General features: G+C 42.2%; 1 protein-coding gene across 1 annotated transcript in view; it reads right to left on the bottom strand.

Annotated features, from left to right (window-relative positions):
* Positions 1-19,759, bottom strand: part of PKHD1 (PKHD1 ciliary IPT domain containing fibrocystin/polyductin) — a 414,612-nt gene that overhangs the window by 257,700 nt on the left and 137,153 nt on the right. Inside the window, exon 37 of the mRNA XM_070418435.1 lies at positions 9,327-9,539. Within this exon, the coding sequence (XP_070274536.1) occupies positions 9,327-9,539 (213 nt within the window). The remainder of the gene's footprint in view (positions 1-9,326; positions 9,540-19,759) is intronic.

The raw sequence follows: 19,759 nt of genomic DNA, 5'->3' as shown, positions 1-19,759 counted from the left end.
CAGTGGAGCAGGCTGGATAACAAGGCAGGCAGTAGGGGCGGAGACTTCAGACAGGACATTATAATCATGTTAGAAATTTTAAACTTTATCCTAGGAACCATCAGAAGCCACTGAAAAGTTTTGAGCAGTGGCATGATATGAACAGATCTGTGTTTTTCAAAGGTCACCTTAGCTACAGGGTAAAGAATGAATTGGAGAGGAACCAAAATGGCAACTCTAAAAGATAAATAGAAAGCTTAAACAACCATCAGACAGAAGTTGATGGTGTCATTAACTAAGGTGACAGTAATGGAGGTGGAGAAAAGTAAATGGGCTTATGAGTCATCTAAGAATTAAATCAAGACTTGGTGACGGACACAATACAGGAAACAATAGAGGATATCAAAACTGACAACCAGGTTTCTGGCTGACAGATATACTGGAAAATAATACACCTTATACCACCTTTAGAATAATAATAAAGCAGCTTCATCAAATCAAAATGGTAAGCATAGAAAAGCAACATGACAAAACCTAACATTTATTGAGTAGTTATTCCATGCCTGGCATTGTGCTAAGTGCTTCACATGTTTTATTTTATTTAAACCACGTAACAACTCCATAAGAAGTGTTTAAGAATCAGCTTCAATTTATAGATATGAAGACTGAAACACTAAGGAGATAACTTTTTCAAGGTCAACCAGCTACGTATTTGGACCCAAGCAGCCTACTTTCTCTAACACCCAGCCAGAGGAAGATGAGTGAGTGAATGCTCCATGACTGAGCAAGGTCAAGCTCATCTGGAGAAAATGCAGACTGTGAGCCAAGATTCTTATGTCCTAGCAGGAAAGTAAACTATAGAAATATTGAGAGGAAGTGATGAATCTTGAAGCTAGTTATTCCTCCTTGGGAAGTTTTGGGTCAAGACAAGAGATTTGATATCTTCATGGATTAGGTGTCTAAGGTATGATAGAGTTAGTTATAGAGAAGGGAATCCACTACAGTGACTATGATGGTTACTTTTATGTGTCAACTTCACTACGCTATGGGGTGCCAGACATTGGCCAAACATTATTCTGGGTTGCCTGTGAAGGCATTTCTGGATGAGATTAACATTTGAATCCACAGACTGAGTAAAGTAGATTGCCCTTCCTAGGGTGGGTGGGCCTCATGAAATCCATCCAAGACCCAAAAAGTACAAAGAGCTGAGTACGAAGGAACTCCTGCATGAGCCACTTCCCTGGTCACAGTAGCAGTTTCAGTGATGAGCTTTATTACCAAAACAGGGCCAAAGTTAATTCTGAGGCTTTTATTCAAGCTTTTCATTTAATTATGCACACAACAAATATTTCTTAAAAGCCTACTATGAGTCTAGGCATTGTTGCAGGAAATGGAGATGTTGTAAATGAAAAATGGGAATATCTCTGAACCTTGTGATATATGCATTCTACTGGAGGAGACACTAGAATATGTACAATAACTATGATAAATAAGCTTATAAAATACGTTATTGTTAAAAGTAAAGGGAATACAACAAAAGAGAGAGATGAAATGTTAATGGAAGGGATGTTGAAATTTGCTCAAGTCAAATAGCTATTGGAAGAGGATCACCCTTTCACCTGGACCTGCAGGGACCCATTTCTGCCTCCATGAGGAGAGAGCTTGATTGAAAATGAAGCCAAGTCAGGGAAAGCAGAATCAAGAACTGAAGAGGAACAAGTTCTAATGACTTCATCAGAGCACCTGCAATCAATTGTGCCTCAAGTTTTTTCAGTTATATGAGGCAATAAATGACCTTATTTTTGTTTGAATTGGGTTTTCTGTCACGTGCAACCAAAAGATACCTACCTGACAAATGCCAGCACTTTCAGGTATATAGTAACTTAAAGTATCTTACAATGTATTTCTAAGTGGGGTTCCTGCTGTACTCGGAGTATTGAATAGCTAGAACTCATTTCTAATTAGCAGGATACATTTACATGTAAACACCAAAAATCCTAAAGGCCTTAAAAACAGAATGTTCACTTCCACACATTTAAACATTAAAGTGTGGTTGAGACTCTTCAGTTAAGAAACACTTTCTTATAGATTGTACCAAGGTCGATCCTCCAGATTAAGCCATTACAAATTCTAAGTTATCTCACTTTAAAAAGTTTTTACCTGATATGTTTTGGCCATTGTGCATAGAATAGTAGCACCTAGGACATTTTTAAGCATTATTAGAATGGAGAAAATTTCCACCTTACTTTTTGTTGATAGTGTTGGTTATGTTTGGGGGACATGCAGTTAAAGACTGATTCTCATCTTCTCTGAATTGAGAACCATAAGTCCTACCATGCTGAGGGTTCCAAGTACACTAGAACCATGCTCACTAGTGCTAACTTGACTACTTAATTAGGATCTGCAACAACATACTAGTACAAGCTGGACAGAAACCCAAAACTATAATAAATATTATTTCAATTTAAGATTATAGAAAGCAATGAATAGATTTTAAATTTTCCCAATCCTTCTTCCTCCATTCCTCCCCTAAATTTGATCTTACTTCCTTCCCACCCCTAAATCAAGATAAAATAAAACAAAACATATACACAAAACAACACAAACAATAAAATCAACAGTTGCTCTCTCTTTTGACACAATGTTCACATATGCAGCAAATTATTGAGCAGAACTTCTTCCCCAAAACCAACCAAGAAGACCCAAGCAGGGAGCAAAGAAATGGTAAGCACCCCTCCTTGTATGTGAGCCTGGAACAGTTAGGGAGGAGACATTTACTCATTTCCTTGGGGCTTATTAAAAGAAGGCTAATCTAACTCTGCCATTTGAACCATCCCTGGACAGACAGACCCCCACCTCAGGCTATATAAGTGACAGAGAGGGGATTGAAAGGGAATCTCAGAGATGGAGGTGAATCATCAGCCTAAGGGACCTGGCCTTTCCCATAGAGCAGCGGTTCTCAACCTGTGAGTTGTGACCCCTTTGGGGGTCGAACGACCCTTTCACAGGGGTCGCCTAAGACCATTGGAAAACACATATATAATTACATATTGTTTTTGTGATTAATCACTATGCTTTAATTATGTTCAATTTGTAACAATGAAAATACATCCTGCATATCAGATATTTACATTACGATTCATAACAGTAGCAAAATTACAGTTATGAAGTAGCAATGAAAATAATTTTATGGTTGGGGGTCACCATAAAATTATTATGTATTAAAGGGTCATGGCATTAGGAACTGTATTAAAGGGTCGTGGCATTAGGAAGGTTGTACGTGGCACTGGTTGAGAATCACTGGTCTATATGAAACCAGGAAATGCAGTTGCCATATGGAACAAACCCTTAAGCAGTCAGAGCCAGTGAAGCCAATACATGTAGCGAGACCCAGAAGTGAGAGACGGAGTCCTGATGGCATCTGGACCCTTAGAGACAGCCATGCCCAAGTCCAGGTGCCTTCTTGCCCATCCTGCAGTTTGATTGAGAACTGATAAATTTTGGGTTTTGTCTAAGTTTGTTTGCACTGGGTTCCCATCCCTTAAAACCAAATAATTTAAGAGCAGTAAAGCCACATGTAAAAATGCCATGCCATACCCATGGTTTATATTTCTGCCCAAAGGAAGCAGAGACAGAAAGGAAGGAAGACCCCTGGTCTAGAAGAAATGAGTAAAGAACAGGAGCAAGAGGAGATGTTCTGGATGTAAAAGAGATAGAACTAAAAATGGTTGATAGGTGGTAAAGAGCAGAGATCTGAAAATATATTGTCAAATATAGAGGAACTGCTGTAAAATGAAAAATGGGCTCTAAAAATTTTCATCCCACATCAAAGAACAGATGATAGGAATGTCCTCAAGCTCCATCACTCTTGGGGAAGGGATCACACAGAGAGAGGCCCTGATCTCCCTAAAGTGTCTACACACAGCAGTTAAAGAGGATGAGCTAGTAGAGCTGCTTTCAATCACTACTTTAGCAATGGAACTATTTTCTTCTAATGAAATGTTACATTGACTGCAAATATAGAATACAGATAAAAGCAATAAATTGATTACTTGAGCAATTTAAACCTTGATTGCTTGACAGCCCCCCACCCCAAACACTTCATTGTTTGTGAAATACCTGAAGCTCCCCCCAGAAACCTTTGGATTTGGGGGAGCACAGTATGGAAACCACTGACCAGAACACCCTCCTACACACCTGTGTACACCATGCACACAAGACTGTGCTTTAAGACAGCCTAGAACCAGTTGGCAGCTACAGTAATAGTGCCAGGTACAGTCATTTTAAAAGCATGAAATTTGAATACAGATACTTGGTACTTTTAAAAGAAAAATAAACCATATTTAAACTTATTTCTTTAGACTACTTTGGTCTTATTTATTCCTACCAAATTCTCCTCTTTGTAATGACTGCTCTAGTGCTTTCCCTCAATCATACCCCCACATACTAGCTTTTCTCAGAAACTTCCATTTATATTTAATGCCCATATCTTGTAAATTTCTTAAAAAGGACAAAGACAGAACTCCATTCAAGGCCATAAGACTGCTTTTGCTCCTAAGAAACTGTCAGCCAAATTTCTCAGGGAGGAACTAGAAATGAAGTGAGAGACATTGATAAATTTCCCTGCTGAACAATCAATAAAAGCCCCGCCACGCTGTTCAGACTCCCACTGTGGAAGCAAGGGCCGTAATTACATTGTCAAAAATTCAAGTTGCCCAGGCTGACAGCGACCCCTTGAAAAGTGACATGTGATTGGCACTCGGTTTAGGGTGGTGAACCTGGATTGGCAGACAGAGTGAGGAAGGCAAAAGGCAAGAGTGAAATTTCCTTATTGACTACAACTACCCAAACCCCAGACTGCCCCTCTTGGAGGGATCCTGAGACCCTTTAGTCATATTAAATATCCGAGTGAGTAGTGGACAGAACTCCCTGAGCCACTGAACTCCATGAGAGATTCAGAACACGCCCTGCCCCATTCCACTCCCAAACCCGGAGAAAGAGAGAGAGTGCTGCGTGCGGCTGAGTGTTCATGTAGGTGTATGTGTGCGCATGTGCGTGCACATGAATGCATTTTTCTACATTAAAAGAAAAACATGAAATGTGCTTTCAACTCCATCCTTCCTCATGACAGCTGAACAGCAAAGCCTGTTTGCTTAGCCATTTTAATCTATGATAAAAACCAGCCTGAGCGGAAAGGTTACAGGGGTGGCAATGAAGAATGAGGCGGGAGGGAGAAGGTGGGGAAAGCTGTATGACTGACCCACAGACCCATTTGTGTGATTCTCTAGGACCCGAGCTGGAGTTAAATTGGTCTCCATCAGTCAGGCCTCTTACTGTTGCATGCTAGGAATAAAACGCCTGCAAAACGCTTCATTTGCTCAGCAGTGCTCCACTTCTGGCTAAACTGAGGGGCATGAAAATGATTTCCAAGAAGCCTTTATTGTAACCACGCCCGGGAATGGTGGTTATTCACTGCTGGGAAACAGCTGCACCAGGAGAGATTACAATCAAAAGGTGTTCTTCACTAGGTGTGGGAAGAGAACAGAAGCTGCCTGGGAATGTGGCTGCCTCATGATCTCCAAAGCTAAAATCCTTCTCTTGCTTTGAAAAAAAGTAGACAGAAATTAACAAAGAGAAATCTCTAGGCAGAGCTAGCCTCATGCCAAATTTTGAAAGAGGGGCCCCTCCCTCGCCCCCTAAAAGAAAATGAGATCATTGGCATTGGCTACTCAGTGGGAGAAAAAAAAAAAGAATATAATCAAAATAGCCCTGGCTAACACTGCTTGAGTGTTAGCAAGTACCTGATGCTTCCGAGCAGTTCACAAGCAGTAAGTCTAGGGGGTGAAGATTGTGTTTTCCTGCTTTTAGGGAAATTAACTTGCCCAAGGTCACCGCTGATAAGCGGCAGACCTGCACTAATTTATGATTCCAAAACTATTAACCACTAAAAACAGCACTTCTCCAAGTGCAGTCAGTGGGATACTCCACTCAAATCATCCGAGGGTTCCATTGAAGTGCACATTCCTGGGTCCCCCTCAGGCCATTGGAGCCAGGCTCTGGGGGTGAGACCCAGAAACCTGCATTGTGGAAACCTCCTGGAGAAGAGTCTTCTAGGCACTAAAGTTGGTGAACCTCCTCACTGATCATCCTGGAAGCTGAGTGAACCCTGGGTCATTAGGGACCTTCTGGGTGCCAAGCTGTGAATCAAGTCGCTCCCTGTTTTGCATACTTGACAGCCAAAGAAAATTAGTTTCTCCCCAAAGCCCCAGTGTCAGCAGACCCACCTCTGGCCCTGGGAAAAGGCCAGCAAAATTACGTAACGATTTTAACTATGATGTACCGCCATGCCGGAGGGGAAATCTGTTTGAGACCTCAGGTGGTGAGGGAGGAAGGCGAAGGGAAAGGATTGATGAATTCTGTCTGTGACTGGATTCTCTGACTGAGACTGTGCGAAGAGAGTCCCTCTCACCCAGCGGTAAGATCTTTCCCACATCACATTTCTTTCAAATGAGTGAGATGCAGCAGCATCATGTCAGAGTGGAAAACAGCTTGATTTTGCCTGTGTCCCGTGTGCAAGCTCTATGGCTTGGGAGAGATCCCCATCACTCCTATATTGGTAGGGCTTTGGGGGAACAGTTGTTGATGACAACCTAACCCTGGGAATACAGGGAAGATGGGAGCTGGGGGTTATGGGGAAAGGTGGAAGAGCAGGGGAGAAGACAGAAACAGGGGAGCAGGCGAAGAGATATCTACACTCTCAATATCCTGTAACATCACAAAGCTCAAGTAGCAACATTTTTTTTTAACGTTCAGAATCTCAAAACATATTAAAAGCATGTACTTTGCTTCAATTGCCCCCTATTGATTGCAAGAAATGACACTCGGGATTCTCTTAACTTGACATCTATTTAAACAAAGGCTTAGGAGCACAGGGTACATTTAAAATACAGGCACAAAAAGTGTATTTATTAACTCTTTCACTGATCCTTCATAATAGTATGTGAAAATGAAAAGCGTTGGGATAAAAAAGAAAAAAAAAGGCACAGTGAAAGAATTAGGAGAGTTTTCACTCTTCTCCATTAGAATTTCCATTTCTAGCAAGGATTTTGTCATATGCGTTATAGAGGACAGGGGCTCTCAAACCAGAGGATCCCTATTAGGATTCAAGATCCTTCAGATGGTCTATGGGCTGGTAGGAACAGTGATGTGCCCTCTTCTTCTGCAGCTATGTTTTCTCATTGGCAAAGAGCAACACATTGTGTGAGTTTCCCAAGTAGCTGTTGGACTAAAGCAAACATTTGAAGACTGTGGCTGATGTGTGAATAGATAGAAGACCCTCATGGATCCTGGGTTACAAGATTAATATAAGCGCTTGCTGATAAAGATAGGAGAAAAAAGTCCTCCTCATTTTGAATGTCTATCCAGGTAGCTATGGGTTTTTCAAACCTGGTAAAATGTATCCCCAGTGCCTAGCACTCTGGCTGATCCATAGTCAACACTTAGTGGATACTTAGCAAAAAATATTGATTTTGCTTCCTCTCCAAGGAAGCCTTTGAGACAATGATTGAGGCTCACTGTAATAGACAGGGCTTGACAGAACAAAATGGCAGACTCCTCAGCATAGCTAAATGCCCATGTCTAGAATTATTATTCCATGACAGATAGTGGGGTTTTATTTGTTTATGCCAGCCCAGAAATGCCAATGCAGACAAGATCATGTTTCCTAGAGACTGGCCACTATCTGGAGATCATATTTTTCATCTGCCTTTGGCTCATGCTATGTAACCCAAAGTATATAAGTATCCACTAAAAGATAATTAAAACTCATCCTATATAATAAAGATGCAAATGGTTGTCATGCCCTCATGCCCTTGCGCCAGGGCCAGGGAACCTGAGGCTGCGCCAGGGGACCTGAGGCCGCGCCCCCTGCCCGGCGCCAGGCCAGGGAACCTGAGGCTGCGCCCCCCACCCTGGCGCTGGGGCTGGGAGACCTGAGGCTACGCCCCCCCCCACCCTGCTTGACTACCATCTGCTTGACTGGGGTGGGGCTGGCCAGGTCTGGGTCTTGCATGATTTCGAGGTGTGAGCAGGTAGGCGGGGACTTGACTCTGGGTCCCATGGTGCACCCCAGACTCTGACAAGAGGGAGATTTTCATATACATTTTACTAATTTTCTTTCATCTCTGACACTTCTATTATAGAGAAAGGCCAAATAGCAATATTAAAATATTTTCTCTAATTAATTCCCTTTTAATGTGCACAAATTTTGTGCACCAGGCCACTAGTTATTTTATATTTACATTTTCCAGTTGATATTAAGAATTTTCCTGGCAGTCAGTAATATCCTGAATCTCAAGGAAAATAAAAATGTTCATGTTTCAAAGTGGTAATAATGATAAGAAGGCAAATAAGCCTGGCCAGTGGTGGGCTTAGAAGGATTCAATGGGGGAAAAAAGGGTACATCTGTATAAGTTTCAATAAGAAAGATAAATTTTTAAAAATAAAATAAAAATAAAAAGAAGAGGAAATTTCCTTCTTAAAAAAAAAAAAAGAAGGCAAATAAAATAGGAACAGAAACACATTGCAGCCTAATCCCTGTTTTCTCTGAAAAATACCCAACACATTTGAACCAAAAATCTAAGAGGAACTCTAACTGAACCCTCTTCACATGAGGTTCAGCCACAACTATAATAAAATGAAATTGTCTCCATTTAGTTTATGATGCCATCAGTGTGTACAGCCATCAGTATATGTGAAGTAATTGTGTCAGTTGGTTTTCACTACATTGGGCTGCAATTACAAATACACATCTCAGTGGCTTATGACAACCAAGGTTTGTTCCTCACTCACATACATGAAAGCAGGTCATCTGCAGCTATGCCCCGGTTGTCATTATTCAGAGTCCGATGCGGAGGACAGGCTATTCTCAAACAGAGAGCAAAGGGCAAAGCATTGCAACAGCTCTTAAAACTTCTACTTGGCCCTTGCAGTACATCATATCCACTCACATTCCACTGATCAAAGAAAGTCCATGGCTAAGGCCACTCTCAGTGGGACAGGGAAGTGTACTCCTTGCACAGGAAGGCACTGAAAGCCATCTGGCCGTGGGAAGAGGTATCATCCTCTTACAGAAAGGGGAGCAAATCATGGAGAATGATAGTGTCCTCTGCCACAGGAATCATGACAGTTAATATTTCTTACTTAAGGAAGTAGTGCCTGCATTCTAACTTTGTCGCCTCAGCAACTAATAACCAAAGATTATAAGTAGTTTAATAATTTTCCCCATTGCCCCCACATTGGCTAGACAAAGCCCTACCTCATTTCCTCTGGTCAGCTGTCCCACTCACCATGCAGGGAAAGAGTTCCATTCCTCACAGCCAGGAACTTGACTCCATATGGAAAAAAGGGGGTAGAGTGGGAACTCCCATACAGTGTGATCTCAGCTTGGCCTTGGAAGGGCTTGTCCTCAGATCCAATCCGGAGCTCTCCACCATCAGAAACAAGGATGGAGTGCGCCCTGAGCTCAATGGTTCCTTGATCCATGAAAATCAGCTTGCCTCCTAATGGCCACAAAAGAAGCTTGTCAGTCTTGTTGACAATTCCAATGTTTGATGTAATCCTCTGTGTTTATATTCTCTTGTAGAAGCACAACTGAGTGGATCAATACCCAGACCCAGAAGCTCTGTGTTACCAAACCAGTTTAAATTAGTTATCACTATTCATTGCTCCTTTATTTATATTATTTTTAATAACAATAGCCTAAATGTCCAGCAATTTAGGACTGGTTAAATAAGTCATGAGAAAGTCATCATTTTTACCATTTAACAGCAGATAAAAGCAGCAGATAAAAATTCAGTTAAAACCCTGCCAGGGTATCTCCATGGTTAGAGCATCAGCCCACACACCAAAGGGTCCTGGGTTCAATTCCTTGTCAAGGGCATGTGCCTGGGTTGTAGGCTCCAACCCCGGCCAGGTCAGGGCATGTGCAGGAGGCAACCAATCAATGTGAAAGATGTGTCTCTCTCATATTGATGTTTCTCTCTATCTATCTATCTATCTATCTCCTCCTCTCTTCCCTTCCACTTGCTCTGAAAATCAATGGGAAAAAATATCCTCAGGTGAGGATTTAAAAAAAAATCAATTAAAAAAAAACTGGGTAACAAGTAAACAGGAAATAGGAATAAAAGAAAATGTGTCAAAATTATAAGAACTGTGGTAAAAGTAAGTGTAATTAGGGCTACCATCATGACATGTGAAACATTTTAGCTGACCAACAACCACTGTACTTTTCATAATAGACTCTAATTTCCTGAAGGATTTGCTCTGCTCTATAGAAAAGAGTTGAGTGGGACTGTCAGTCAGGGTGTCCTATCCTACTTAGCCTGAGTCATGTACCCAGACTTCAAAAGGAAATCTGGAGCAAAGGGAAGAGATGACTGGAAATGCTTAGACCTCAGCAATTCTAGTGGTGATACATAATAAGCCCAAAAAGAGTTCCTATTTCTGAACCCCCCATCTGCCAAGCCCCTCCAAAACTCCCTGAGTGCTATTATTTCTACACCTGATTTTCCACACTTCCCATCAATTCTGTATGCTACCCAATACCTTCTCAATAAATTTCCTTTATCTATCTGTTTTTGTTCTTCTTAATTCTTTCCCTCTTTCCTATGAGTTTGAATTTCCTATGAATTTTCTATGACTTTGTTTTATTTTTCTTTGTTTATTTTGCATTTTAGATTCCACATATAAGTGAAATCATACAATATTTATGCCTTTTAAAAAGATAGTTGCAATCAAATAACCTTAACTGATACAGATACTGTTTTGCTCTAATATTGAAATTTTCTGTTAAATAGGAATGTTATCCTATATAATAAAAACCTAATATGCTAAGTGTCCGGTCATCCAGTTCAACCAATCAAAGTGTAATATGCTAATGATATGCTAAGGCCACTCAACCGCTCACTATGATGTGCACTGACCACCAGGGGGAAGACACTCCAACCGGTAGATGAGCTTGCTGCAGGGGCCCAGCCGATCAGACTGCCCAAGATGGGCCGGACATGCCATGGAGCCCTCCCGCGGTACCTCCCCAGCTGGCCAACCTCCCAGGTCCCGCCCCAGCCCCAATTGTGCACATCCCTTCCCAGTCCTTATTGTGCACCAATGGGGTCCCTCGGCCTGGCCTGTGCCCTCTTGCAATCCAGGACCCCTCATAGGATATCGAAGAGCCAGTTTCAGCCTGATCCCACAGGCCAGGCCAAGGGACCCCCCACTGGTGCACAAATTCCATGCACCAGGCCACTTAAAACTAGTGGCCCAGTGCACAAAATTTGTGCATGGGGGGGGGGGTCTTTCAGCCCAGCCTACACCCTCTCTAATTGGGGACCCCTTGGGGGATGTCCGGCAGTTGGACATCTCTCTCGCAATCTGGGACCGTGGGCTACTAACTGTTCACCTGTCTGCCTGCCTGAATGCCCCTAACCCCTCTGCCTACCTGCCTGATCACCTCTAACTGCCTCTGCCTGATCACCCCTAACTGCCCTCTCCTGCTGGCCTGATCTCGTCCCCAACTGCCCTACCCTGCCAGCCTGGTTGCCCCCAACTGCCTTCCCATGCCGGCCTGATCTCACCCCTAACAGCCTTCCCCTGCCATCCTGATCTTGCCCTCACTGCCCTCCCCTGCTGGCCTGGTTGCCCCCAGTTGCCCTCCTCTGCCGGCCTGATCTCTCCCCCAATGGCCCTGCCCTGCCGGCCTGATTTCACCCCTAACTGCCCTCCCCTGCAGGCCTGATCTTGCCCCCAACTGCCCTCCTCTGCTGGCCAATTTGGTTCTGATTGGTCTATTTCTATGCCAGTCAATGTCAAAAGCTCTGCCTCCTAGGCAGCCATTGGCTCCTCACAGCACCCACATTTGGTTCTGATTGGTTGGTTCCTATGCCAGTCAGCATCAAAAGCTCTGCCTCCTAGGCAGCCATTCACTCTTCATAGCACCCAGATTCTGTTCTGATTGGTCAGTTCCTATGCCATTCAGCGTCTCTGGGCCTATAAACGGGGCCTGATCAGAAAGGTATGGCTGATTGGCAGCTCCGGGAGAGGCCTGGAGAAAAATGGAGGCATGGCTGCTGGAGAGAAAGAGAGAGGCAAGTGCTGATCAAAAGCTGCCACAGAGGCAACAGATCAGTCCCTGCTTCTCTCTTAGGCCTCTCTCTGGCCCTGATTCGCAGTCTCCTCAGCAGTCAGCACTGGGTTCCTACAGGACTGACTTCCAGTTGGTCGAGCCTCAGTCATGACCTGTCATCACAACCCAGGGTTTTTATATATTAGGATCATTTGTATATCATGGGAATAAACACTTAGGATATTAAAACATACTTTCATTATTTAATACTTTCCTTTAAGAGGATTTAAAATCTTTATATTTTAAGCAGAATTTTTTCAATAGTGTCAAAATAATTAATAATTAAACACTTTAACCTGAATGAGCTATTAAGTCTATCTCCCACTTTGTAAGTGGTTTGCAAAAGTACTGCACTAGACTCTTCGATCCTCTAAGAAAGTGGTCAGGGTTGCGACTTTATATTGGGAACACCTGGGTCTTCTTTTCTGAACCCCACAGTAACTTTCCATCTCACTCAGAATAAATCAAAGTCCTTACATTGGGCTACAAAAAGCCCCTTTTGATTTGCCACCCCATCTCTGATACCCCCGCATCATCATCTTTTAAAACTCACTTTGCGACTCATCTGTTGCAAACACACTGGCCTGCTTGTTTGTTCTCAAACAAGTCAGGCTTGTGCATATGTTCTTCCTGCACCTGGAATGTTCTTCTGCAGATACCCATGTGCCTCACTCCCCCTTGTCTCTATTCAAGGGTTAACTTCTCACTATGGCCTTCCTCTCCAGTCTATGTAAAATAGAATGCCCTTACCACTGACTAAGGATTTGCATGGCAGGACTCTTCCATCATAGTCAGGAAATCTGAACTGAACTTGATGAGCAAGTGGTAGAGGTAGGATATGGAATCGAGGTTCCTGTCCTGACTCCACCGTTGGCCTCTGAATGACCCTCAAGGAGACCCATAAAATTGCTGGGCCTCGGAGGATGAAAGTATGTTTTAATATCCTCAGTTCCCAAACCTGTCCTATTCAGGGCCTAAGGATGGTCCCTTCTCTCATTGGTGAAGTGGAGAGTAGATGCATGCTTTCACTCTAGCTCTGGGACATCTGACATCTAATCTGTAAGAACGCAGTCAGGTGTGTGTTGGACATTGACAGAAACACAAACCCATGTTTTCCTGACATCACCTCTGCTGTAGTGAACTTGGAATTTTGATCAAAAGAGATACAACACAAACAGGCAATGATTCAAATAAGACCACAGGGAAAACAAAGGAGCTAACATTTATTAAGAACCTACCATGCGCCAAAATCTTTTGATATGTTGTCTGAAATGACCTTCAAAATAAGACTATGAGGTCAATATCACCCTCCCTATTTCACAAAACTGGGTGGGCTGCCAGAGAGGCTGTAATTCCTCTTTCAGTCAAGAACTGGCAGAGGAAGCTTTAGCACCTGGGACCACCTGACAGAGACACTCATGTCCTATCTACTTCCGCAAACACTCCCAGGTAGCTCTTTTATTAATTAGGTTTGTTATCAGAGTTACACTTAAGGAAAAACATGTGTTAGCCTAAGTACATTTGCCTATGGCTTGTTTATATATGATTTCTTTTCATTTTGTTAATGTAGATATACCTTGCCTCATTCCAAAAAGGATTTGAGACAGATTACAAGGATTAGTGGGTAAATATATAAACCTGGCCTTTATCCCTTGTACCATCAAGCAAAATATTAAACACACTGAAACAAATCGATAGTCGTTTTAAAATGTCACGGGAATTAAGAATGACGTTAATGAAGGGAGAAAAGCTCAGCCCAAAGAAAATGAATGATTTGTGTTGGCAACAGTACGATAAACAGGACCAATTAATTAATGTGATCACCGTTACTCTGTGCTACAAAGAATTCCCTCCTCACTTTATCAGTGACAAGTATAAAGAAATCGAGGGAAGTTCAGAAGAGATTTGATAAGGAATTCAGCTATTTTTTATTAAAATAATTGTAAGTGATAACCAAGGTGAAAGCTCCTTGGTGTGAAAGAATGTAAAGTTTAGTTTTAATCTAGCTCTGTGCCAGGACCCCAGGTGTTTCATCATCACACTTTCATTAGCTTAAAATAAATACACAGGGGGTAGGGGGGGGGGCTGCTTTGAAGGAGAGTCACTGGAGGACGGGAGGGCAGTGGGAGGACTCGAGTTCTCCACTTGATGGAACTCGGATCCATTTCTGAAAGCTGAAATAAAGAGCAAGGCTGAAATCAGCCTTTGGCTGTGACCCTTAAATTGCTTGTTATGATTGTTCATGAAAGCTAAGTGTGTCCCACAAGTGACCTTGGGTAATTTTATAAAAATCAATCAACCATCATTATTGTTACTTCCCCTCTAAAATAAATAAATGAACACAACTTTTTACATGTAATCACTTCTTTCCATTAAACCTCTTTCTTATTTCTTTTAAAGGCAAGTAAAGGAGATTTTTAGCAGCTACCTAATGTTTGCAACATACATCAAAACCTGCTTTTGGCTCACCCTACAATTAGCCATCCTCTGTAATACCACAGAAACATTTGTTGTGTGTTTGTGTGCTTTTTAAGAAAAACAAACAACACAGTTTTAGCTATTTTCTCCCTTACAGAAAAATGTAGAGTATAAATATTTTACCATACAATAATAAGACTCTTCAAAAGAGATGGCTATACTTTATATCTTCAATTTTTTCCCTCCATTCTCTTGAATTTGGGCCTTGCCTAACTACTTCACCAGAACTACAACCACATTGTTGAGTCCAAAGCTCATGCTCACTCCTCGCCTTTTCTGAGTGGCCGGACAGCAGCATTGGACACACTTGGTCACACCTTTCTTGAAACTCCTTCCCCTCACTTGCCTAGCACTGTGCCTCCAAGTTTTCCTCCTGCCTCCCAAGCCTTTCCCCAGCCTCCTCTACCTGATTCTTCTTGATTATCCCAAATACTGACACTTGGAGTTCCCCATGACTCAGTCCCTCGACTATTTTTCTTATCAACCTTGGTTGTCTGATCTTTTCTTGACGTTTTAAATATCATCATATGCTCATTGCTGATGACTCCCCAAACCCCACAAATGCCCTCGGATGGAGACTCATATACCCAACTGCCTACTCAATATCTCTACTTAGATGTATTATTGACTTCTCAACGTGGCATATCCAAAACATGACCTCCTCGTCTTGTTACACAGACTAGCTCACAGTCCTTACCATCTCCATAACTGGCAACTCCATCCGTTCAATTGCTCAGTCTGAAAACTCTATAGTCAACTTTTACTCCCTCGCACTTTAAGACCAATCTTTCAGGAAATTGTGTGCATTCTTTCTCCAATATTCCTATCCAATCATTTCTCACCATGCACATGTCTGTTTCTGGGATCTGAGTCACTCTCATCTCATCCTCGGGATATTATAAACAACCCCCTCGCTTAGCTCCTTGCTTCTGCCCTTGCCCCCACCCCAGAGCTTGCTCTTAAATCAGCACCCAGTGTGATTTTTATTTGTGTAAATCTTATGTCACTACTTTGTACAAAGTCCCCAATGCTCCCACCACACTCACTGGAAGCCTACCCAACCCTACAGGGCTGGTCCTCTCTCTGGCCCACTCTCTCTCTCTGCTAACCCCTGGCTCACATCCTCCTGCTGCACTACCTTCTTGTTCCCCTGCCCTCACCGAGTGCAAATCCCCCAACCACCACCAAACTACCTCTCCACTTTTCCTGCTGCATGTTTGTCCACGCTGCCCAGAAAATCTAACAAAAATTACCATTTGCTTACTTGACTGATTTCCCTATAGAAATAAACTCCACGAGAGCAAGATTTTGGCCTTTTTTGTTCACAGCCATAGCTGCTATACTTAGAACAGTGCCTGGCATATGGGAAACTTGGTAAGTGCTGATTAAATCCTGTTGAATAATAGGAGTTGAAGTTATAGAAGTGAATGATGTCTCCCTAGGAGAATATGTAGAGTGAGAGCAGGACAGGGATAAGGGGAACAAGTTGTCAAATATTAATATTTAAGGACTAGAATATGGAAAAGAAGTAGCAAATGTTTGAATGTGAGTCAGAGTTCAGTGAATTAGGAGAAGAATCAAAAGGCTGTACAGACAGCAGGAAGAACTCTTAAGAACTGAGGAGCTGATAGACAAAGACGGCAAACCCTTCATGTCATTTACAGGAGGCTCGGGAGAGAAAGGGTGCACACCAAGAGTGTGCTTCGTGAGGACACCAATGCCAGCGGAGAAAATGAACCGAGGAGAGGGGCTCCGGTTTTAAACAACTGGAAATCCAGAGGTCAGTGAAGGCAAAGCCAGGGAGGGATCCAAGGACCACAATTAATAGATCAATCCTCATCCCAAACTAGATATTTCATTTTCTCAAAGCTTGACAAACCTAAAATTTTAGATGTAAATTATCTAAATTGATTAGCCTCCATTCAGCTTTTTGTGTCAACCCTAAATAATTCCTTTAAAAGTTTAAAAACCTGTATCTGGTTACCTTTCTGGTCATTAATAGTCTAATAGAAAGGAAAGCCTGCGGAATTCCCTTTCTGTGGGGAATTATAGATCACCATTCCTTCAAGATGTTGGACCCTCCTCTGCCCAGTGGAGTGATCTGGGCACAGTTGGGTACATGCTGTACCCTACTGCACGGTGCTGCCGCGGAAGTGAGCATCAGGAGGAGGTGAGGAAGAGGGGAGAAGAGTGGCATTGAGGGAAGGCAGCCACAGCCCGAAGCCTGCATCGTGATGGGGATGCACACAGCTTCCTTTGTTGGCAAGATCCGGATTAGACTTGCGCCTGATCCACTGGAGCAGAGCCTGGAAGCCTTCGAGGTGGGCTTGTCCCTGGCCAGAGAGGCGGAAAATCAATTTGGCTGGCAAACGAGAGCCCCCAAGAGCTCAGTGCACGCTCCATAATCCTATCCACTAGCAGCTCGGGAAATAGATGCCTGAGCCCTCACATATTCATGGGGGATGTGAGGCATAAATCAGGCTTTAAGGATTGGGGGCAAAGGGAATGGACTCTCTGGCCGGCTACTAATTAATCAAGCACAGAACACCTACACCTAACAACCTGGGAGCCACACACACAGGCAAGGCACAGGCTGCGGCTGCTGCTGCTGCTGCTTTTCCTGATTATTTTCTTCATTTCAATTAAAATAGATATCGAATGAAATTTCCCCCTTTAGCTGATGCTGCTTACACATCCCCCCTGTTCTTCCTTTAATTAAAAAACATGCTTATTGCAATACTTGCCAGAATCACTTTAACGGTATTTTAATTGTAATGTCTCTGCCTGATTAAAAAAAGAAAATATGAACTAGAAAGTGTTAGCAAAAATGTTCTCTGAATGCAGGAAAAGAACCGCACACCTCCCGGAATGGCTGCCACATGCTAATTCCTTAATTAGCCTGGCACTGCAGTCAAATGGGCAATGTAGAGGAAAACACAGATCTGAAATAAAAGCACTGAATCAGAGCCGCAAACAATAGCAGTTGGGAGAACTGTTTTCATCAGCTCGGATTTCCCTGGCAGGAGAGAGAGCTGCAGCGAACGGAGAATGCCAGGCTCGAAAGAGGCCCATCCAGGGTCTCCAGCCAACTTTCCACTTTCCTTGCAAAGGGTCGCATAGCCTTTGGGAAAAGTGTAGCTGGGCTGGCTACACTTCCTAGGTAATTGACTTCCAGTTCCTTTTATTGTTTTAGGCTAGTGGAGTCTCAAACTTGAGCACCCATCCACACCACCTCAGGGTTTTCAAACACCTTTTGAATAAAGAGATTGCTCAAAGAAGTATATCAAATTGTAGGACTGGTCAAAACTGTGATTGGGTCAATGCTAATTGAACTCAGTAAACCTCCAGAGAGGTTTATTGTGAGGCCAAAAAATGTGTCTCTCTAGCAAGTCCTTTGATGCTGATGGTGATGGGGCCCACACTTTGAGAATCATGGCTCTCAGTAAATTAAGTGATGGCTATAGATGTCCATAGTCTCATGAAGTTTGCTACCAGCTCACAGGTTGAGAAATGCAAGGTTGGATTAATTCACTTCACCATTCAACCAACAGTAACTGTTGTTTTCCAGTCCTTCTGCTAGGAGCTAAGATAAAAACATAAAAAAGGCAGTCTCCACATCCAGGTCACCGTGGAGTTTAACTACTACAGGTGAATAGAAATACCCTAGTTTTAGTGAATTAGCCAACTTTACAGATAACTGAGAAAGAAGATAAAGGTTATGACTCAACCTTTTACTTTTTCTATAAAACATAAAACTCAACAGTAAGTGAACCTTATAAAGGAATTGACTCTATACCAATTACAAAGTATAAACATATTTGTGGAAGAGAAATTATAAAGATATATTTAAAGGAACTCAAATACTGAGATATAAATAAATGCCTTTGTCATTAAAACTATTGTTATCAGTTACTGTTTAACTAAACCTTGATTTCCTCCCCATCTCCAGAAAACCATTACTGCCTTTTACCAACAAAACTTCTGGCATGTAAGTGCTCAAGGCCCTCAGCTGTTCCATGGATTTCTGGAAATTCACTTAAGACCTCAGAAAGAAAGCTAGTATTTGTAGGGAGAGGCAGGAAAGACAAAACAAGACTTTCTCCAAAGTCTGTATCTGGCAGGTAGAAATCTCCCTGGCTACCAAGTTTCTCATTCATTCAAATAATCTCCTTCATTTTATTTATCTAAGTTCAATTAGCACAGACCAAATCACATTTTTGACCAGCCCTACAATTTGATATACTTCTCTGAGCAATTTATTCGAAAGCTTAAGAAAACAGGAGCCAGGTCTTTATTCAAAAGGTTCCAAATATAATTATTCTCTGTATAATATAAATATGATTTTGCTAATAGCATAATGTTTTGGAAATGAAAGGTAATCGTTGTGTCCTCACAGTACTTATTTATTTAGAAAATGATAATTCCTCCTACTCCCCACGAGAATATTATAGTACATAAGAAATAATAGTAATAAAATGCTCATTCTCCAATATATTTTAATCTGCCCAAGAATCCCAGATACAAAAGCATCCCAGATATCTAGCTCCACTCCCAGTCTTGATTAAAAAGTATGTGGGAGTCATTAATTAACAAATGAGGTAGACAGGTAAGGAGAGACCAAGCCCTAAAGGACCTACAAGCCATATTAAGGAGCTTAGACTTGATCTGAAAGGCTAATAGAGAGCCAGTGAAGGGTTTTAAGTAAGGAAGTTTGAAACATTTATCTTTCATTATTGAAAATATTATAGCTTCTGAGCTAGGAAGGGACTGGTCCTTCTCATTAGCATTTTTCATGTTACAATATCGAAGTTGTCAAGACATAAAACTGTAAATTGTCTAATATCTAAATTGTTTAATGTCTGCCTGTCCATCTATTGAAAGCATGTTCCTTCTCACAGCAATGGCTTATCTTTCATTTAAGGCTAATCAAGTGTGTCTGGGACTGTTCTCTGGAGGTAAATAATGGAAGTCATTGCCTGATTGAGAGAAATAAGGGGTTTCAGAGTCAACTGTCCCCCACATTACAAAACTTTTGTCTCTGATCTCCTGATACACAAATAGTAAATGAAATTGGTCACCATCTGAACCAATCCACTAACATTTGAGGATACCAGGAAGGAC

Source organism: Myotis yumanensis, unplaced genomic scaffold, assembly GCF_028538775.1.
Source record: "Myotis yumanensis isolate MYYU_CA2020_CCGP unplaced genomic scaffold, mMyoYum1.0.hap1 SCAF_6, whole genome shotgun sequence".
In the NCBI taxonomy this organism is placed as follows: Eukaryota; Metazoa; Chordata; class Mammalia; order Chiroptera; family Vespertilionidae; genus Myotis; species Myotis yumanensis.
This window is presented reverse-complemented; position numbering and strand designations above follow the sequence as displayed.